The sequence below is a fragment of the Dicentrarchus labrax genome, unplaced genomic scaffold (genome assembly GCF_905237075.1).
Source record: "Dicentrarchus labrax unplaced genomic scaffold, dlabrax2021, whole genome shotgun sequence".
Classification (NCBI taxonomy): domain Eukaryota; kingdom Metazoa; phylum Chordata; class Actinopteri; family Moronidae; genus Dicentrarchus; species Dicentrarchus labrax.
In genome coordinates, this window is record NW_026136705.1 from 13,587,102 (window position 1) to 13,610,813 (window position 23,712).

General features: G+C 40.2%; 1 protein-coding gene across 7 annotated transcripts in view; it reads left to right on the forward strand.

Moving 5' to 3' along the window:
* Positions 1-23,712, forward strand: part of LOC127363455 (RNA-binding protein Musashi homolog 2) — a 231,717-nt gene that overhangs the window by 147,039 nt on the left and 60,966 nt on the right. For all 7 annotated transcript variants that reach the window (XM_051399889.1, XM_051399890.1, XM_051399893.1 and 4 more), the window contains exon 8: positions 18,598-18,680. In XM_051399889.1, the coding sequence (XP_051255849.1) occupies positions 18,598-18,680 (83 nt within the window). The remainder of the gene's footprint in view (positions 1-18,597; positions 18,681-23,712) is intronic.

The window sequence follows — 23,712 nt, forward strand, 5'->3', positions numbered from 1 at the left end:
AACATAACAACATACTTGCATTATTGTGAGTCTGGTAATAACTTGTGTGTCTCAGACTCCATGTATAACTCATTAATGAAAGCTAGAGATAACCACAGAAGGATTATTCTTTCCTCAGGAAAGCTCACAGTAGCAGTAGAGATAATGTTAGAGCTCAGACAAAGGACAATATTGCGTGGGCTGACAGGTTGGGTTCCCAGCTGGCAAAGGCTGACCATACCAGGATAGTAGTATTGCCTCCAGCAACAGGAAAATTGGAATGACTGTGGCAAAGTCATGGATACAACAACCAAGGCGTGAGCAGGGAGCCATGTGTTTGTTTCCGTGGGTCTGGAGGCCAGTCCTCATTATAGTGGCTGGTAAAATATTACAGTTCAGCTGACACTGTCTAAGTGAATTGTCCAGAGCAGTTTTGACAGCTAGTGGAAGGCAGGCCTAGATTATGATGGATGATGACAACAGGGGTGGTGCAGAAGGAGCATTGATGTGTTTTGTTGCTCATGCAAGAACTAATGCGTACACCTAATGTGGGACAGTTTCAGTGATGGTGTGCAAACACATACACACACACACACACGAGTGGAGATGCCTGATGGGTATGTTAAAATGTTGTTCAGAATGATGTTGCCATTTTTCATACCTAGAGAATTCATTCAAGACCATGTGCCTTTTTTTCACAAGTAAAAAAAATTCATTATTGTTGTTTACCATTCCATCTGCTTTTGTGATACTATTCTTGTTCACGCTTGTTGGTTGGGGAGAGTTATCCAAACCCTTACAATTAGATTATATTGCTTTCTTGTTTTCCTATCAATACAGTTTTATTTCATGAACATGAATAGTTCCGCTGGCAAGTGAAAAATTAATCCTTTTATTGATGAGAGTTGATTGCAGTCTTTCAAGGCTCCGGTCTCGCTTTTTCCAATATAAGGAAGGCAATGTAACGTTATCAAAGGCAAATGAAAGTGCCAAAAAACAAAAAAGTTGCTTATTTTTCTTGGATAAAACTGAACAGCTGCACAAGACTGCTGACCACCACATGCCATCACAACTTTTCGGAGGTCAGAATAAAGTGAACTCTTTGAACAAGAAGCTTGCACTACAGTATGGAAGCCCAGCGTTCACAGCACTGAAGTATGAAACATACAGAAAATGCTGTGGAGATATGAAGATGTGTTTATGTGAGTGTATGTAGAGAGAGAGAGAGGGATAGAGAATGAGCCTTTTATCAGATAGCTACACTTGCCATTTTAGGGTGAGTGTGAGTAATGGACACCAGCACTCCAGCTGTAAAGGACCGAATCTGAATCCTCTCCATTTGATACCTCTCAAGGTTTTACTTGTGATATTCTGTATGCTAAAACACAGTATATGGCATACTATCTACATTAGTGAATGGACAGCAGGGCATTCCACCTCTTATAGAAAACACTGTTTTTGTGTTTACCTGTGTCTATCCTTTTTATCTATGCGCCCGAGGATCTCGGTACACAATGAGGCAGGATCACAATATTACAACAAGTAGGCCCAAATGACGTCAATTTTTATTTCTCCTGCCCTTCTTTGGAGCAGATGGGACAAGGAGGACACTTCATCCCCAGGTTCACTGGTCCTTGGCTTCTCCTGGCGTGGCCAATCCATCTCCCAGTAGTCACTCTAGCTTCTGGGTTCTTGCCCATTCTCCTTCCCTCTTGTCCTCCCTCCAAACAGACTCATTCACTCATTCCCTCTCTCTCTCTCTCTCTCATCCACTCTCCTCTTCCCAATTTGGCCACCAGGGAGGTGTGTGGCACTGAAGCAAGCATTATTGATAGAGCATCTGTTTAGACATGGTGCAGGATCTGTGGCATGTGGGCGAGCAGCTGGGGGTTCGAGCAGGGGAGACATTATGTCATATTACATATCTTGATATGTCTCGTTCACTTGTATGCATGCCCATTTCACAGGCACACACTCCCACAGACACTCAGAAACACAAACACATGCCACCACCCCCACCAAGATTATTGTAGTTTCCATCTCACTTGAAAATGTGAAAACCCAGGCTGGTTCTTTACAAGGATGGCTTTAATAATTGATGGACTGTGCGCTAGAAGTTGTCTAATGTCAGTACTGTGCAGCCGCAGTTACAAAAGTCAGTTTTAGAGGCCATTTCAGACCTGGGAGCCAGAGGTGAATATTCTGGCATCATAGCTTTATTGGGGCAGCCAGACAGACAGAGTAGCCCTATCCAGATAATCACCACACATCTCTTCTAGATGGCCAAACTTGTCAAAGCTCATGCAGCACACTGCCAGTAGATTTTCATCCTTGGCAGCTGATAAAACAGAGGATTTTATGGTATGTTACACGACACAAAGCGTGTATTTTTATGATGTCATATGGTGGATCTTTGTGGCAATGAAGTGGCAATATTTTCATCACTTGTGCACCTTTTTTTTTCTTGCATCAGTAAAAGAGGTTTTCTGATGTCTCCCTACTACATGCTTGATTGGAGCTACTTTTAGGTTCCACAGCCTAGGACCGGTTCCAGGTTTGAAAACACTGCTGAAATTTCCTCTGCATTTGACCATACAAGACACAAAAGGAAGCAATATCTTCAGTGGGGCTGTGGAACTTGAACGAAGCACACTATTGAAAAAAACAATAATAGAATCTAAATACCTTTACTATTACATACTTGTGATTTTAATTAAGCTGATAGATTGTGCTTTAAAATTGGACCAGGCAGCTATTTATTTTCAGGATTTGTTTAGTATAATTTGCCTGATATCGAGTTACATATATTGTATATACAGTATACAGCTCTTAGATATTTGAGGAACCTCAGTTTCTGGTAATATTTCTGACTTTTAAAAAGCCATTACCATTTCAAGATATTATTTTTTCTTCTGAGATCAGCTTTACCCAACCACCTGCTTGTTTATTTGGGCTCTATCACTATAAAAAAAACTACTAGTTAGTAACATTAGGTTGAAATGTATGTGTCCCAGTTCCAGGGCCCCTGTATCACGCATGCTGGCTCACTTACATGATTTACCAAGACCCTTCAATGGAAGTAAGCCATCGTTAATGCTATTTTCTTGTTACGACAAGTCAAAGCATCTACTAGAGAAAAGCACTCATGCTCCACCTGCACTTTTCATTTTCAGTTTCTTTGCTTCATTAGACCGTCAGACCATGATTGACATCTCGCTAACTATGCTGCTAGTTTTATTGCACCTGTTCCTCCAACATACACATGTAGGTTTCATTTAGTACAAGCAGTTTGTGACCTCACATAATTCCCAGCATCGCTCCACATATCTTCAGCCTTATCAGAGGTCTAATCAGCCAGAATAACTGAAAACACCTGTGTGAGTGTACGGGACCTCTGAAGTCCCGGCACATTTCTAAACAGGTGTTGTCAATTATTTTGGCTGATTAGACCTCTTCTCAGTGTAGGCATATATACACCATGATTGAGTGACATCTCCCTGACTGTTAAGGTGAGACAACTAATACTGCTGTTATTTAAGTATATAGATTAAGGGTATTTAGTTAAATTAGTCATTTCCAGCTTGTGAAGAGTCAAACCGGTGCTGGATTTTTCTGATAACAGTATGACCAAAATTCATGTTTTATGAACTGCCAGACTTTTTACATGATTTCCCGTCAAAGTTAAACTAAAGCTACAATATGCAAAATTAACTGTTTCTAAGGTTCTCTAGGGATCCCTCTCACATGATGGACAGACGTGCCAATAGATGTCGCGTGTACAGAATTTACCAACATTACAGTATACAATCACGATTTAGAAAACAAAATTAGATATGTAAATATATGTAAAGAGTGGATCCGGGAGGACAATGAGTAACCCCAGGTGTAACCAAACAGCCACAAAACCTCCACTGCACCATTGACACCTGGAAGAGAAAACAAAATCAAAAATCACCTAAAGATTCAGATCCAAACATCTGGAATGAACATGGATGTGAACTGTGACTGAGACATACAACCGCAAGGCGGCACTTATAGTTATTACCACATTGAAGGCCCATTTGGTGCATCTTGTTTTTCAAGGGAAAAACTTCATGGCTAAGTATGTAAATGGTTTGGTGCACACCTGATCTCTGCTTTGAGTGGCAGAGATCAGGTGTGCACAATCATTTCATCAAATCGAAAAGCTGTCATTTTAAGCAAAGAGACTTCTCTGAAAAGGTGCAGGTGCAAGTCCAGATGAAATGTCTAGTAATTTTACCTCTTTCCCTGCAGCTTGCTTTCTTTATGCATATTATGATTTAAAAGTTTCACTAAGTATTTTATTAGTGCACGATGTATGTGGGTGCATGGAGGTGTAAAAACTTTGTCTGATAGTCTTATAATGTCAGTGATATCCAGTGACTTGGGCTTAGTCTGTCTTACATTACATTTTCATTTGGTGTTTGCACAAAAATACCACATGATAATACCAGAGATTGTTTTAAATAGCATGCAAGATTAGTTTATTTGGCTTATAAATAAAGACAATATGTGATCATGGCTGATTGAAACTAAATTTGATTTTTTGTAATATATTTATTTTTAAATGATGATATTAAGAGATATTCATCTGCCGCTTCTCATTTGAATTCCACTCCAACAGAAAGCAGCTGAAGCCCCACTGCACAATGTGTGTATGTGTGGACAGACAAGAGAAATAAATTCATTTATACAACATTTCATTTGAGGTGGTAAGCTGCAATAAAAAGCCACAAAGCACCGTGTTACAAAACAGTGACTGGCCCTCCTTTAATTATGTATCATAAATGTTCAAATGCTGGCTGATTTAGCTCAACTGCAGAGAGGACAGGCTATTATTAGAGGAGACGGGCATTTATTTCTAATTTCCCCCGCTTTATAAGTGTGTGTTTCACAACATTTTACAAAGAAGCCTCCCTGCTGTCTGATCTGCTCCCTTTGCTGTGTTAAACTGGGGATGCTGATATTTGCTGTTAATGCAACCTTACCTTACTAAGCTTCCATAGAAGACTTTAACTATGAAGCCACTGCAGGGAGTGTTGAATGTCTTCAAATGCAGCTTAAGATTGAGAAAGAACAGCTAAATCACTCAAAATTAATTAGTGAGTCTGGTCAATATTTCAGTTAAATAGAGAAACTCCTAGCCATAAATGGCATTACTATGTTATTGTACTAATAGAAATAATGCTGTGAAAGTGCTTCAGTGCCAACATGACAGTCATTAGCCTATAGTACAAGTAGTTTTGTATTTCTTTTTGCTTTTCTTACTTTTTTAAAACAGTTTTATAATAATTTCATAACACTAGTTTAATGAAAACATGCAGTGATTTTCTTTTTCTCAACTTTTTGTGTTTTTGTCCTAAAATGTAAACGTTTTGGATGGTTAGGATCAATTTTCCAGTCAAGTCTGACAATGGCAGCCCGGTCCACATGCCGTCTGCACTGCAGACACTCGGTGGTCAGCTGTGGGTTTACTGCCAGGGACAGAACTGTCTTCCATGCCATTTGTTGTGTCTGACCTTTAAGATGATGAAGCGCAGGGAGAGTGACCCCTGGCAGGATTTGTTCAAAGAGCAGCCTCTTGGTAATGGGGGGTCCAGGGCCTGGCAGCATGCTGGGGGATTGATCAGCCCCTTACTCAAAGGCCAAACGCAGAAAGCCTAGCCAGAGGAGAAGGCCATGCAGGACGTGGAGCCATCCTCTGCTTTGAAGCCCTCTCCAATACCTCAGCTGTTTCACTGCATGAATAAACATGTCTAACTTCTATCTGGTAAAGCTGTTCTTCTGTCCCTTCTGTCCTCTTTACTCCTGGAGGAGCTAAGAGTTTCGCTGCTGCAGATGGAAAAATAGAAGCGGAGGTCACAAATCCGTTCTTTCTTTTTTTGTCGCTTTTTCACGCCTCCCCCATCTCCCTCTTTTTCTTGTTTAGCTTTCTCCCTCTCTCCCTGCTTCTCGCGTGAATACTTCCTGTGCTCTAGCCTTGTTGCACAGGATAAAATCCACTCATTTAGAGCTTGCATTGCTTCCACAGATGTCAGCTTTGAGATTGAAATGAGCTCCCTTTCTGCAAAGAGGCTGAGTTAAAAGGAAATTTCAGAGAGGGGGAAGAGAGAAACTAAACCGAAATGCAAAGTCTTTTCAGTTCCATAAGTGTAGCCAGAAGGTGGCTTAACGTTTGTGTGGTTGACCAAAAGCTTGAGTGAGTGAGTGATACTTTTTGATACATTAACCTGTGATGACATGGTCTGGTGTGTGGCATAAAAAACAATAGGGCAGCTGTGTATTGTGTTTAAGTATCTTTGAGCATTTTATCTTACATTAACAAAAGCCATCTAGGTACCTGAAAGCACTGCAATAATTTTGACAATGGTACAGTGTTTTTCTAATAATGGAATCAAATTGGAGTAATCAAGGTCTTTGTCATTTCATACATAACTGTTATTTCAGTAAATAGTTAATACTTACCATAGTTGCATATGGTGTAAAAATGTTTAAACTGGCAGATATTATATTTGTTGTACTAACATAACAGTGATGAAACCCAGCTAGTAGTGGCTTAGTGTCAGTGGCTGCTTTAAATGACACAAGCCAAAACAAGAAGCAGCAAAGGCTCTATTGTCCTGTGTGCAGCAGCAGAGCTGAAGCGAAGAGGCTGCAGTCTGGGTGGTCCAGGTCTCTTAACCTCAACGCTGAGCACTCCAAGTCGTCTGCATGTAGAACATCTCCACAAGCCTCCCAGAGCTTGAAGAGACTGTAGATTTGATATGAATTCTTAAGGTTGGCCTTTTGTATCTATGCTAATATGAGATCATGACCTTTTGTTACCCTTCCTCAGGTGTTCCTTTGGAGGAGCTAACATAAAAGATAAACACAAATCAATGAGATGAATGACTTCAACAAAGACATAAATAAGCAGTGGTTACGGTCGTCCGTGGAGCTTTCTCATCTATGCTAATCACTGCCCATAGGCATTGATGAAAGGATATTCTGAAGTTATGAAGACGCTGCGCTGTGTTCAGTTTATCGTTTGATTATATACCCAATTATAGTGCAAGTAAGCAATTAGACGAAGCCTGGATGTTGTGAACAGATTCTGTCTGCAATTGAACTATGCTGCTATACTTTGAGCACCCCACAGCTCTAATTTTGTGCCGGCTCTTGTGAGTATGTATGAGAGAGAGACGTTTGATGAAAGAGGGGGCTTCGTGAAGCAGCGAAGCCTGCCTTGATTACAAGGGTCAATAGTATCAGAATGACATCATGCATCACTTGATGAGTCCATGATGTCATGATTTGAGGCTCCTGCATGTGTGTTTGTGCACGTGCACATGTGGAGAATGGAAAAGGCTTTCTTTGAGAACAGTGCTCTTCTTCACCGTAACACCATAACAGCATCTGTAAAGTAAACACAAGTGGCAGTTCCGCCTCTAAGCATTTGGCTCACTCAATGAAAGCAATCTCTACTAAATGGTAATGGGCCTCTGCAAAGTGGCATCATCAGTGTTCTTCATTTCAGATGAACTGCTACTGTGTCACGCCTTTAAATATACCCCATGCTTAAATATTAATAACAATCTGGCCATGCAGGCAATGAGAGGCCTAATTCACTTAAATCAATTTTACTTTGCAACCCCCTTCCACGTTATTCAGTGCTTTAAAACCTTGTTGTTTGCAGAGGATTATTTTGATTAAATGCTTTTAGTCCCTGGGTGAATTCCCCTGTACAGGCTTTGGTGGGAGGTGTTGGCATCCACAACATCCTGCCAAGATTTCTTTTCAGACCAAAAACTCTTCTTCATGTACAAACTTCTGAGTGATCTGCTTTTCCATCTCTCTGCATTCACTTTCTACTTATTATTCCCCCTTTTCTTATTCTCCACTTTCTTCAGGAATGAGAAATGCTAATTAAGTTTAATGAAATTGATATCTATATCAATAGGTCAGAAAACACAAAAGGTGCATATCTTTTTCATTCATTTCAAGTCCCACGTTGCTTCACACCTCAAAAGAAATTCATCACGCTGCCTCAAAGCCTTTTGGAAAGGCTCCTGCCCCCACATCCCACCGCCTCCTCCCTGCATTGGTTGTTACTGTATGTGATAGAAATTGAGACATCTATTAAGCTCGGCCTATTGCTTGGCACAAAAGAGTCTGACATTCTTGAATGAAGAATCCTCTTGTGGTTCAAACCTTTGGATCTCATTACACTGATACTCCATTTGTACTAAAGAAATTCTATCAGTGTGAGCAATTATGTTCAGGTTGGTTTTGCACAATTTCGTAACTCATATTTCAGCCACTTGTCTTGCTGGCTTGCTGTCTTACCCTCAGCAATGTTTACCTAACCCTGTATTTGTCTCTGGTCTCTTCATATAGAGCTACTTACACTGTGTGTATTCAGCATATGAGATGTGCTGCTGTTTTATTCTACCGAGATACAATATGTCTTCAGGCGAGTACAGTGGCATCATGAAGAGATGGTTGTGTCTGTTTTTCCCACATGACCATTGTGTCTGTTTCTCTGTATACGTGTGTGGGAATGTGTGTTTGTGCTATGGATATTAGCCAACAGAATTGGATTACTCTAGAAGAGAGAACATTAATTTTTCCATCACCTTATCATGGATAGCGGTCCCTTTATCGATCAGGTTAGGTTCACAACAAAAACAAGGTTTTTTAACGCTGTCAAACTAAATTTGAGTTAGGCCACAGTGAGACATTAAACAAACATGAGAGGAGGATATTTCTAATTTGCTCAGAAAACAAAAATAATGTCTGACTTATATACTCCTACCAGCATGTACTGCAGGCTAGATGTCATCATGGATCCACCTGGTTCCAAATTATATTTGGTCTAATCAGGACCTGTTCTGTTTCTGTAATTACATGTGCTTGTTTTGCTACTTTTTTAGACCACTGCTGCTCATTAATTGGTGGTGCATCATGGTGCTGCCAGCTTTGGTGTTCTCTTTCTGTTTGGTCTATTTGGGTCAACTGTATTTTGGATCAGGTCTAACTGTCCTCGGGTCTCTTTCTGATTTATGCTCACTGGGTTTAGGTAGGTTTTCCATGGGCCTTATTGGTTCCCAATGTTTTGCTTTTGCCCCTTGAAAACCTTGGTCATTAACAAAATGCATGCAAATTAAAATTACAAGTACTCCAAAGCCAGCTGAAGTACAGTCTATTACAGGTTTTAAAGTAATTAGCATTTCAGTGCAGTCTAAAATTCCATGGAAACGGCAACCTTTGTGCTGTTTCTTGAATGTAACTGGATGATGATGTTAATGTTGTTGGGTGGATCCACTGCCCAAGAGAAGGTTTGTTGTGAGATATTATAAATGGAGAGAGAAAGAAGGTTAAAGATAGAGAGAGCAGGAGAGAGCAGTTTTTCCTTTCCCAAATGGACGGAACTGAACCAGCCCAAGTATTCTCATGACCTAATTGCTACAGAGTGCAAAAATAGTTACTGTATTCGTCCTGATTAAGTGTCAGTGTAAAGCTCTGCGATACCAACATGTGCTTTTAGAGTCCAACTCCCCTGTCAGATTCTAAAACTCAGGGACCATTACTTTGCTTATCTGGCCAACATGGACTGTATGAATTTTCAAAAGTATAAAAAAAAAAAAAACACACAGAGCTCTAGTTTCATGGCACAATCACCATGGCAAAGTGTTAGGTCATGTGTGCAAGGACAATGATGCATCTAAGTGCATTTTGTTCAAAAATGTGTGCTCAACATCTGAAAAAGGGCTGGGTGAAGTGGAATATGAAACTGAATATATTGTGATTAATCATTAACCTCTCAGTCAGTGATGGTACTCGTCTAATAGATTTGAAAAAACTGTGCCAATTGCAGCTGTGCATGATGAAAATGGCTCACCAAATGGCCAGGAATGTCTAAACTTGCTTCTCATTATCAGGAAATACATACATGTACTTATACTCTACATTTTAGAGGGAAGTATTTATGTTTGTTTAGTTACAAATTACTAAGTTGCTTTATTTGTCCTGCTTTCAGGTGCATTATTCATAGCCAGCCTTTTATTTACTAAGTGCTCAATTGTGTTAAACACATTGTGTTTAATTTAGTGGCTAGGCGGCTCCTGAGCTACACTAATAGAAGTGTCAGCGTGTTAGTGTTACTACTGTTGGCAGTAAGTCTTCCATACGTTGTCTGCTGTGATTTGTCTCACTTGTGTCGCTTTTCTTATTGGCCAAGTTTAGCTTCATCTGTACTTTTAATGGAATATATAGTGCATTGCTGTACCGATACTTTTATAATAGTAATTATCTTTATTTATAGCAAATATTTATAGATATTTATATTTTACTAAGGTTAAAGTCTTTTACTACCACTAACACATTCTCCTTCTACCACTGCATTTGTGCAGTGGTAGAAGGAGAATGTTAATATGAGAATGTTAATGTTAAAAATATTCTGCACCTCATCAGATCATTTTCCTATGATGAAGCTGATGAAAAAGTCTCAAATTTGGCCTGTAGTGTTTGGTTTCTCACCTTTTTGCTCCATAGAGACACTGACACCTTTTAAGGAGGCTTCTCAGTCCTCAGGTCAAGTCCAGAGCTGCAGCTGCTTTACAAATGGATAGAGGGCCTTTGTCAGGTTTGACCTGCAGGATGATTTTCTTCCATCTGATCACACAGATAAGCACTTGTGAACATGCCCAGCTCTCTGGCAGGCCACCTTTGGGTGAAAGAGGTAAACGTCCCTATCACATTTCCCCTGCTATAATCAGTTACTTCACTCATTTCTTTTTATTTCAGTCATTGTTGCGTATACCTCTACAATTCTACTAGTGTGCAGTTTTAAAATCAACAAAAATCTATTATTATTAGTTAAAAGAGAATTCTTGTATTTTTTTTTTCCAGGATTCCTTTGACTTCTTCGTCAAGTGCTCATTTTAAGCTCTTTATAGCTTACTGCTTTTAGCCTGCTGTCTGGGTGCTAGTAAGCAAAGGGGTAGTTAGTCACCTTCTCCGTGGATAATTGCTTCAATTCAGCTAGAGCGGCCTTGTGATCATATAAGAGGAAAGAAATTTACAGTTATGGGTATATTGTTTGACACTAATGAGGGTCTTTCTTGAGTTAGAAAGTGTTTGAGAGAGGTGGAGAGAGCTGCGTTCATTTCTCAAGTACACACCCTGTGTTGCTATTGAGATGCCTGTTACCACCATTGATCAAGCTACAGCTTAGCATGTATTGACAGCCCAAATTTGTGTCAACCAATATGTGTTGAGGTTATGGTTAGGGATAGTTTACGTGTCTGTGATTAGAGCAAAAATATGATCAATGACATGGTACAGATCCGGGTTACAGTCATCATATGTAATACACATGTTATACAATGTATGTTCATGTTTGTGTGTGTTTGTATGGAGATGGCGTGTCTCTTTAAGTAGGACAATGGAAATTGATGGCCAACTCTGAAAGCTGACCTACATAGAGGCACAGACAAACTAGTTCCCTCAGCATGCATGGTGAGCCCAGTTGCTTTGCAGAAAATGCAGAGAAAGCAGGCATATTGTATGTTACTGCAATCATTTACAGAAGATTCATCCATACAGTTTCATCATGGTCTTACAGAGATGCACATATGTTGTGCTGTAGCATCATTCTATTAATTTGACTTTTTTCTTTTCCTTTTTCTAGCTTTTGTTCTATAAGCTGTTTTGAGTGTTGAAAGTCTATTTCCTATGTCCAATTTGCAGAAATCAAGATAGATTTAGAAATGGAATTGATTGAATTTCAGAAAAGATTTCCAAACAAGTGGTTCTGAAGTGATAAGTAAAAACTCACTGGGGCATCTTAAAATGATAAAGGCCAAGCGTGAAGAAAACAACCATGACATGGAAATCTAATTACATCAATTTACAGTCACATTGTTTCTAATTGTTTTCTGGCCTGATGCTTTATTTCATTCTGTTATTATCCTTTGTGACATTTCTCAGTATTCAGTATTGAGATGTCCTTCAAAATGTTGTCTCAACTAATAAGTTCCAGCATTTAAATGCCTCAGAGCGGCTGCTAAACAGTCTAAAAAAGCTATGTGTGGTAAATATGGCCCAATTTTAAACCAGTTTGTCTACCACCTGATGCTTGCTCATACAGCCACCTACACAAAAATGATCACATGCATGTTTTGGTCAAATTGAGGGTTGAAATACGACGCACTGTGCAGACCAAGTCAAATGGAGATTAGCACTTGTGAAGTCCCAAGGGCGGGTTGTATTTGTACACCCACTTAAAGTTTTTTTTATTGTATGTGACATATTTTCTTTTTTTTCCATCATCATTTTACTAACAAGGCCTCAGATCCTAAACAAAACAGATTCTGGTCAACATGCTATACCTATTCCTGTTAGAACATGTCCTTTTTAAAACAGAATCTGTCTAGCACTCTTGGTGTAACCCTACACTACAGTGTTGAGACACCTATTACCAAGTAGTAAATAAAATGCTCAAGGCAATGTTCTTATGAACATTGTTCAATATGAACTTAACCCATGCTTTGTATTGTTGCTTACCTGGAGAACTGTGTAATATATGCAAATGATCTTTGTAGTTTTTAGTCTCTTCTTAAAATACATGTTTCCAATGAGCCATAAAGTTTTTATTATTATTTGTTGTGTTTATTTATTCTGTTAGCCTATTTTTGGAACCAAATCATGAGTCTTTCACTGGTTCTGATTTAGCCAGTTATAAGACTTCACAATATCATCTCAGGGACCACTTCAATCTATGTAACATGACCAAGTCCACATAAATAGAAGTCCAGATAGATGTAATGGGTATTGTTTTCGAATGACTCTTTTGATTCTGGTTCTGGTATAATACAGCTAGGAAAAAAACAAAAATATCTTGAAAGGAAAAAAAAAAGAAAAAGATATACCATCTGTCCATGGTTTACCTGCCCACCTTCACTCTCATTACCAATGCTCCGCACATTACAGTAGTGGTCTGCCATATACACTAGCATTTTTCATTAAAAAAAAGTTCTGGTTACAAATACAAACCAAAATGTATCCCTGAACACAATACACTACGAGGAGCAAAACTGCATCCAGAAAAAAACAGAATGTCGTTGTGATCTTATAGCTAAACCAACAACATCCAGAGTCTTATATTCAGAGTGTTGTCTTGTCTGAAACAGAGCTTGTGGCTCTGTACTGTGCACTTCAGGGATTCATTTTACATCGTCCATCTTTACTTTCCCCCACAGACTTTTATGCATTAAAGCAGCCCGTTTATGTGTTTAGGATTTTTATCAGCTGGTGTCTTGACTTGTGATTAGTGAATCTGGACTTGCCTATGGGACATAGTCTGTCGCTCTGTGTGCCTTCCTGTCTCAGTGTGTCTGTCTCTGTATTAATTAATAATAAACAAAACCTATTATCTTTATAGGTATCTAAGGGAAAATGTACTTACAGAAGGCATAAGAGCTGATAGCTTGAATATGCACCGGTGGACACTATGTACTTCTACAGTACTGTTTACTGTTTAAAACATTTGTAAGGACATTAGAGGGTGTCTGTATGTACCAAACCAACAGAAGAGCTCTTTTTATTATAAATGCAATTCGGACCACAACACCTACTTCTCTCCGGACTACAGACCTGAGTTGTCATTCTGTCCGAAGTGTTAAGGGAGGACACTCCTTCCTTCTTCCTTCTTTTATTTCCTACATTTTGTATTTGTGTCCAACAATAATTTCAAATTCTGCCTCCTTCAGTGGGTCGATTATTACACAAACTGAATATGTGTTTTGCTTTAAACTGTCAACCCTCTCAGTACTTTCTCAGTAGTTTGTTTACATAGTAATAGTTACACTATTTTCTCAAATTTGCTCCTCCGCTATTCTTTTTTCTTTGCTATATGTGTCCTGTGCTGTTAGAGAGTTCATGGCGTTAACTGTATTAAACAGGGGATTAACGCCCGGGGCTCTGGAATCTCTAGTAATAGCAGACGGATATACTGATCAAAGGCCTCTAACTGTGCCGTGGGTGTTCGGACTGCCTCTGTCTGCTTCGCTGCATTACAAGAAGATGGGGCTTGGAGGCTGGGGCACACAAACAGACAGGCATTGCAGAGGCTTTCTGTAGACTTACTTCTGATTGGACAGGTGAAGGTTTGATCATGCATAATTAGGGCACGAAGAACAATTCGGTAGAGGACGTATAGGAGGAGCAGTTGTATCTGCAGGAGGGTTGCCCCTAAGGCCTAGCAGCTAAGCGTACATGTTCAGTATGTATGTGCATATGTATGTGGGCAAGAGTGTTTATTCTGCGTTCATGCATGCGCATATGTGCAGCACCCGTCAGGGGAGCTCAGTTCCCCTCATGCTGTGTCCCAGAGGACACGTCTGACACTTCCTCCAGGTTGCCCCACTTCCTCGCTCTGTGTTGACGGGACCGGTAGTCAGAACTGCTCAGCAGCAGCTGATTTAATCCAGAGGAATATACAGCCATTATTATCAAAGCATTAGATATGCATGTTGGATGTTTAAGAAGCTGCCGCATTCATATAATGCTGAACAATTATTTATTTTTCAAAACTAGCATTACAGCTATTATTGTATGTACTGGGAGATATAATAGTAACTCTGCACACACACCTTTAACTAAAACTGTTCATTTTTTTTAAATTTCCCTTTTTTTTTAATCTGCTCATGCTTTACATTGACCTAGAAAGGTGTGGGTAATGAGCACCAGGTCGATCCTTAGTATATCACTGATAATACATGTGTGCTTTACATTTGCTCTCATCTACTTATTGCAGTATATTTAGCTGCAGTCATTAGGGAGTTGGGGGATGCCTGCTACCCATAGCATTTGTAAATTTATATCCCCCCTAACTCTGCCATATGTTCATGCTCTCACAAGCTTACCAGATCTTTAAGTGCGACTGCTAATAATACTCCTCCTACAACCACTTCTGCTTTTACTGCCTCATATATTTTTTTGACAAATATACACCTCTGAAAGAAAAGACAATTAATGAACAATAAAATGTACTCTCCAAAAATAATAATGTGTATATGGAATTCATGTCATCGGGGATCAAAAGGAAAACATAAGACAAGAATTTGCATTGGTGGTTAACACATTAGAGAATCCTGTTCAATTTCAAACCGTTCTTAATCGCATCTTAATTTAAAGCTGCGACGCCACTTTTCAAGTCAAAGTCAACTTTGCTGCATCAATTTGCAAGTTCTTCCATTATCTGCATCTGGCAGAATCAGCTTTTTTTCCATGTTGGGAGGGGCTGCGGTCGGCGAAGGGGGGGGCATTGAAGCAACAGAAGCAGAGAAACCTGGAATGAGTGTGAAATAAAGAGCGTGTATGATGAAGCTGGTAAAAGGCCGTGAAAGTAGGCTCCCTGCCGATTCTGTGGAGCGATGAGATGAGGCCAAGCCCAGTTCTCGCTAATAAGTGTGAGGAAGTGCAGCCAAGAGGCCTCAGCCAGTAGCCACACAACACCTATTATCAGCCTTTCTACCAGACATCCATGTGTTTCCATTTACAGGGTATTGTTTAAACTGTGGGAAGGTTCTTCAGTGTGAGCGTGTTGACACCTCTCTCCTTGTGTCTGTCAGTGCTGACAGTCTTTAATAGTCTTGTGGAGGTCAGCCTCCTGCCATGTGTGGATAGTTGGAAGAGAGGGGCCGGAGTACATGAGGACAATCTCGCTCTGCCGACACCCTGCAGAAGGACAGGAGAGAGGAATGCTTCTGTTGGTGCTATTTTGTGGCCTGTAATTGTCTGTAAGGTCTGTAAAATAGGATAGTAGAGCAGAGAACTGCACTGTAATGGCAGGGGCCAGAGGTTCTGACAGTCCACAGGGGACAGACCTAGAAGGCGTGTGCTGAGCCAAGGAGAGAGAAAAATAAGGATGTTTGTTGTGTAGTTTTTTTGTGTATGTGTACGAGACATATTCCAATAGCAGTTTACACTACAGCAAATGTCGTTTTTTTGTTCATTTAAACAGATCCAGTCTTGGGAGGAAGGGCCCTGCTGGTGGTATCAGGCTTGGCCCTGACCCCAGTGGATATAATGGTGCAGTGGAAAATGTGCTGTCAGTTGATGGAGGAGCTGCCTGTAGCAGCAGGAAGGAGTGTGGCGACAGGGGCCATGTGTGTTAACCTCCTTCCTTGTCACCTTTTTCTGTCTTTCTCCCCACCCCACCTCTTCTTCATCTCCACCTTTTTCTCTTTCCCCTTTCCGCCCTCGTCCCCCCCATCCCCCCCAGACTCCACTCCCTCTACCTACACTCCTCCATGACAAATTACTCCTGGCGGTTGATTTGTTGGTTGTCAAAAGTGCTCCTTGCGCTGGCATGAAGGTGGAGTGAGCAGCAGAAGAGGGTGCACTCCACCCACCCCCTCTCCTGTTCTGCCTGTCGTCATCACCAGTCCCTTGTCTCCCCTCCCATCTCGCACATGTGTGTCGCCACAGCTCAGTGTTGAGATGTCTCAGTGGAAATTGATATTCTGTCTCATAAGATCTCATCAGATTAGATGTTGTCCATGTTTAATCAGTTCACACATTAGGTTTCCAACCCTTCTTTTGACAAGGCTGTTTGATATGTTCTAGCTTGTGTCAGGAGCAGAAGAGAGGTTTGAGGAGAATCTTTTGTTATTTATGGGGGAGGAGCAGAAAAGAAAAATGCGAGCGAGAGATAAAGACTTTATGACAGACCTGTATAAATGCCAGTGTTTCGGATAAGCTGGCTAGTAAGGCAGCAGCAGCTTCTAACAAAGTAATCTTTTGTTGATGATCTGATGAATTAATAGAATAACCTGCTTTAGAGACTAATGTACACCTCCTCTTGCCATTTCTGTATGGGTGTGAATATGAAGACACTTGAGCTGCTAAATATTTACCAAACAACATATATACAGTAGGGCTGGGTGAAATATATGCTCAGGTGTATGTGATATTGTGATATATGTGATATTAGTATGATATGATCAGTATGGTTACCTGTGTATATATAATCTAACCAAATAGGAATTGGCTTATCGAGCAAATTAAATACCTGACAAATGAAGGTATTTAATCACATTGATTCAAAAAACCAGAGAATCCAATACTGCCATAAAGCAGTCCTGATCATTGATTTGTAACATAGCCACCAATGGCCTGATAGAGCCAGAGATATTAAAGGAATAACCGTAGCATCCCCGACTGAATGCTGGTTGAGTAACTGTTTAAGTCATTTGTTAAAGTAAAAACATTATTTGGTTTTGGCTTTTACAGTGCCTCAGATTTTATGCTTTTTTTCAGTTTTATATCGTTATAAACTAAATGTCTTTGGGTTTTGGACTGTTTGGACTAAACAAGACATTTAAAGATGTCCCCTTGGGATACTGTGATGGGCATTTGTTCCCTATTTTCTGACATTGACATGACATTCATGGACTGGACAAATAATCGGAAACAGCTCAGCAAAATCTCTGACAGATTTCTTTTGTTTGTGGACTCAATATGTTCACATGTGCAGGATACTAGGCTTTAAATAACTTCCTCTGGAGTCCTTTGACCTTGGGATTTGTCCTGTTAAGTGGATGATGACTGTGAGCTGATGCCTGTACACATGGATTTGTCTTAACTTGTACGAATAGAACAATAATCGCCATTGTTGAGCTCAGTCAACAAGTAATATTTGAACTGTTGTCTCCCATTAGTGTGTCAGTCCCTTTTCACATTCAGTAGGTGACTTGTTTCTACGGTATCACCTGACAGTCCGTGATGATAAATTGATGGTGCTGTGTGTGGAGTGTGTGTCAGTCAGATGGTGCGTTGTCTGTAGCGACAGCTGTTTAAGCTCAATCTGAGGTGATTTTACTTCATCGTCGGGTGTTTGCCGTTTTGAAAAGAAACTCATCTCCTTTCAGTCCCACTTGCTGCTTTATTCACTAACTGTTTCTCCTTTGTGCAGTTTCCTCTTTTGCAAAAGTAATAGAATATCAGTTTTCCTTTCAACTCCAGCTATACAGAAGCTAGATTGCTTTGTGCATCGCCATCAAAACACAGAGGAGAGCATTGCAATCCACTTGTGTTCAAAAGTCTGAAACCATCTTGTCTCTCTGTCTTTGTGTTAAAAGAGGGGTTAAGCTTTTATCCTATAAATATGGCACAAAATCCCACTGTCAACGACACATTCATTCTAAGGCCTGCATTAACATAAAAACGAGGGCTTGTTATACAGTGAGATTTCAATAAAAAGAACACAAAATGCATTTAATGAAATTCAGATGCTGGGCCCTAGCTCCCTGAATCTCATTAAATGAGCTTTGTGCTGTTTTTCCATCTTCTCTTTGTAGAAGAGGTCCTCGAGTGCCCTTAATAATGTGGCAGATTTCATCATTTTCCTGATTTAAAGAGGACAATGTCTGTCTTGTTCACTTGTTCTTTTCCATGCCCAAGCCAATCTCCACAGATGTACTCGCATAGTTTCTGGATCTGGCTCCTGATAATATTCCATCTTGTGGTGCATTTTCTTTTAGTCACTGGAGTTTTGTTAAGGCTCTCCACTAACTCATTCTCCCCCCCCCTTCTCTGTTTCTCTCTGCATAGGATTTGGTTTCATAACTTTTGAGAGTGAAGACATCGTAGAGAAAGTCTGTGAAATTCATTTTCATGAAATCAATAACAAAATGGTAAGTCCACTCATTTTTTTTTTCTATTCCAGGTGGGCATTGAAGGATTAATATTTGATTTCTTCTTTCCCCTAGTATTAATAGCAGAGGAGGTGCGTGTGTGTGTGTGTTCATGTTCATATGCACAGGCGAACACACATACACACACACTCTGCGGGTCTCTGGGTCTCAGGGATGGGAAAGCAGTGGTGTGTACTGCCCACAAACCGTGAAATTGTGTGGCTGAGTTCTGCCTGTCAGGCTGAGGGACGGGAGAGTGGAGCCTGTCCCTCTCTTTCTGAATCCCCTACCACACACACACACACACACACACACACACACACACACACACACACACACACACACACACACACACACACACACACACACACAGGTGGAGATGTCCAGGGATGCAACAGGGAAGCTACTGGCAGAGACAGAGTTCATTAGTCAGGGATTAACACCTTCCACAGAGTCCCAGTGATGCTTGTTTTATTTACACCAGTAGCATGGTCATCTTGGAGCACACTGCAGAGTTCAATAGCCGTTTTCTAAGTCATCATGTTACTTATGATAATTGACAGGAACTGACTTCAGTGTAGCAACTGTGACATTAGGTCCTCCTTCACCCAGTTTCACCCTGCAGGCCTCTTGGGAGATCCTGCATCATTTGAGCGGTTCTGTGGACTGTGATTGACTGGAGGGAATACTTGTCTTACTGCCGTTCAGTCGGGCTCCTTCTCTCAGTGTGTGTCTTCACTCTCTCCCAGCCTTTTCCTAAACTGACTGACTGGCTGCGTGACTGACGGGATCAGTGTAGTAGAACCATGTTCACCAGGGACCAGCCCAGGTCACATATGACCCCAGTATACATCCCTCCATGTCTCTGCGCTGCATCACAGTTGATGCTCATGACTGAAACCAAAAAAGCCGTTGTGTGACAGAAATAACTGTATGCGTATGGAAGATATTCTGTCGCAATCAAATGTCTCAGATCCTTTGACATGTAGGCACAGAACTCTGTGAACACACAAATGTCACACATCAACATGAAGCATGAATGCACACGCCACAGCGTCTATTTATGCACACAAAGCATAACAATTGCTGCCAATGCTGTCAATTCTTGATTTCAAAAACTATTCCAGCGCAGTTTATGTTACAAAAATAGTTAATAAGACATTTGTTTACCAACAAATCTGATATAAAATCTCTGGAGTATGAGGTTGTTATTTTCTGTGTCCCTCTCCAACTTTTACCATGCAGAAAAATGAGCCTCATTTAAGTCCAACTCACAGCCTATCTCTAAGAAGTTCTAATTGGATAATAATTGGATTGTAAACAGTAGTGCTAATTAAGAATGCAAGTTAACTTAATAAATAGTAGACCATGTAAATGTTCAATAATGTAGTAATCATTCTTAATTTATAACAATTTACATTGGCTGCTTTCACAACACAACATTAATTAATTAAGGGGTTTGAATCAGGAGTTTAAAAAAATCCACGTAAATTATTTGAATTATAAAGTAAACACAAAATAATGTAATCCCTCAAAATTGTTCTGTCAATAATCGACAGATTGTCTTATAATTATGCTAATTAGAGAACCAAAATTAGATGAGAGTAACTATGCTGGACAGCTCTAACACACCAATGGCCCTAGAGTCAGTTTTTGTTTTGTCTGTACTGGGCTACTGTAGGCCGCCATGTAGGCGTCCTCCACGGCAGGCAACCCGCTGCGTCTGTGGCTAGAAACGGTTCATTCAGAGGTAAAACACAACTATTCTTATTTTTAATTGATAACACACTAATGAAAATATACCTAAGAATAATGTATTCAATTTTTGCCAATAGATCCTCCTAAATGTTACACATTGGACCTTTAAGATTTCACTTGATCTGGCGACACCTGTGGTTTCTAGGGGCAACAGCAGCAAAACACTCCTCAAAAGGCTAATTTGTACCGAAACATAAGAGCAACTGCTGCATTTGTTTACGGTGTAGCCATTTAAACTATTTTTATAAAGAACTCAGGCAGTAATTGGCCTTTTTCCATTATTCTGTGAGCAACTGTGACTTTATGCTGCACACAAGTCTGCGAAAGCAGTTGGTTACCTCCCTGAGAAGCTCGCCTGCAGCTCTTCTTCTACCAGCTCACTGTGGCCGCTCCTTCTTGTTCCATTACTCCCTGCAATATCTCAAAATGATTCGCTGTCAAAAAAAATGCCAAAAGTGACCATTTTTGATGAACAATAGCAGTCAGTGTCAATCTCGCTTCCTTCATAATAAAAGTCAACCCATGTTTCACCTTTTGAAATGCTTTTAATGTGAAGCTGCAGCAGTAGGAAATGTACCATCAGCATTAGCATCTTAATACAGCATCTTTTCCTGGAATGTCGCCGCAGACACCCAGTTTGCAATACTGCAAATATATAAATATTGCAACTCTTTCATCAGTATGCAGTGGGCTCAATCACCATTGTTTTACTCATTGTGCAATAGATAACACATTTAACAGACATTTGTTTAAATGAAAATCTTTGAGATTATTACTTTAAGCTGTTCCCTTCATAAAAAGCCTTTATGCTTCTCCTGGGGACACATGCCTCCAAACCTGCAAGATCACCAGCAACAAACTTGCTTATGTCTGCCCTACTGTTTGCATAGAGATATAGTCAAATGAATTCCCTTCTTTTAAAGAAGCACTTTGTAGGGGCTTTCACCTGTAAGACATTATTCAAGATAAATAACACCACTTGCCTTCCATTCGTTCTTTTTGGCTGTATAGGTTGCATTGTACCTTCCAGCCACAATTATTGTTATTAGAGAGAGATTTCATGGAAAGAAATGTACAGAAAGAGCTAAGAAATTGTAGGTTATTTTTGTTTGTTCATCCTCTGATCCTGTATCTTGCCAGCAACTTCAAAGCTTTCTCTGATGCATCATCTAACAGTCAGTGTTTACATCTGACTTGCTGATGTGTCACAGTCATGACAGTTGCTATTATTGTTATCAATATTTAGTCAAACTTGCTACTAAAGGGCGTAGTGTAAAATAAGTTTTTAAAAAAAATTAAAAAGATTAGCTGGAAGCTTCTAGTCTCTTGCACTTGTGACCACATGCAACTGTGATGTGATACACTGTTGTGCATGGTGACATGACACATATGGAAAACCATGTGACCCATCTGGGAGAAATCCAGAAACCTTAGCAGAAAAGATGAGGATTATTGAGGGGACACAGTGTGAAAGGACAGAGCAAGGGCCAGTTTTCGGAGGCTTTTGTCACCTTTGTAAGGGTCCCTCTTGGCAACACCTACTGTACATTCAATTTCCTAGTATGCAGGAAATAAGTGTGCCCCTCAGATCTTCTACAATGTGCTGACATCCTGGAATGTCTGCAAAGAGAGAAGAATGTGGAGTGTGTTAAGAGCATTTTTCAAAGACACTTCAGGCTTTACCTTAGTTGCACAGAAAGGAGGGTACTGGTTATCCGGTGTCTGAAGCACCAGCACACAAAATAAAAAATGCCTCCTGTCTTCATCCTTATGAAGTACTATACAGAAATAGACCTCATCCATCCTGCCCGCGAGTGTTATCTAAGATGGTTCTTGAATAATTGATGCAGACAGAAATTCCACCCCACTTGGGAGGGTTGTGGATGTACAGGGCACCCCACCTTCTCCTTGCCCGATCTCTCAAGGGCTCTGGCAGTGTAGTGGGTCAATGCCCACTCAGATGTGAGTGACTGGACCTTTTAGTGACTTGGTCAATCACCCTGTGTTCATGTGCCACCAAGGCCTCACTCTCAGGAGCACTCTGTCTCTCTGTCTCTGTGAGTTCTGCCTCATATATAATTAAAAATAGGGTGCTGCTTAGCAAGAAGCTCTCCAACCTGCCCCACCAACCTGACTTCTACATTGCCCTCATCTCTGGAAACTGCAGGATGTGATAAAAGTATGGATTGTCCTGTGCAGGTGTCCACATGATCTTAGAAACATTCTTTAGCGAGAGTAGTATTAAAACCTGTAAATATGTTGGAGTGAAGATCAATAAGCAGAAGATGGCTTGACAGTTTATCACACCCTCTGGTTTCCCCATATACCAATGTCTATATCACACTGTAGTAAGACAGCACTGTGACACAGCTAAGGGAAGGTTGTGAATTCCATTTTCTAAGACAGGAGTCCCTCTATCACTCCCCACCCTGCCGTTATGCACGCACAGCTAATTCATAATAATACCTATCAAGTATTGGCTCTGATGAGCGAGCAGTGTGCCATTAAAATGGACTCACATTGGTTTTAGTCAAGTGCTTCAAGGTAATGTTCTTTAATGTGTCATTTTTAATATTCAACGGTAGCGAATGATCACAACAGGAGGGAGGAATTTTCTGTTAGTCGTCAATTTCTCACTGTGTCTTCATGACATGACCAACCAATTACTGAGCTGAGGAGGAGAATGTGCTCTGACTCTGCCAGTCGTTGAGGAAAAGACAAATGCAGGGAGGCATTTATACATCAACCTTTAATATATAGATACAGATGTACTCTGCACATTGTACTGATATAAAGGGAACTGAGCCAGCACCATATAGTGCGTTTTTTAATTGAAGGAGCGGAAAGAAAGCATTGTTTTCTTAAACAGTTGTCTTAATATTAGTCCCTAATACAGTGTCACTTGTAAATCTAAAAAAGGACACAAAGCTGGGTTCATTATTTAGTCTTTTTCATATTTTTATTCATGAGTTTATTCATGTTTTACAGCAGTATTAAGCTTAAATATAACAATATTAATAATAATATTAAGAAGAAAATATTATATTATTAGTAATATAATTTAAAAAAAAATTAGGACTCAACTAATTGTAGAAGTGAGTGACAATATAATGCCAACAGGGTAAAGTAGGCTACTGTAGAGACAACTTTTAAACTCACTTTTTAAAGTGTTTCAGACACACAGTGAGGAGGGAAAAGCTGGAAGTTGCAGTAAGTAGCTAGAGGTGAATTTTGCCGGCCTGCTTAGACTTTTAGAGCTCTACTTTGAGGGCAG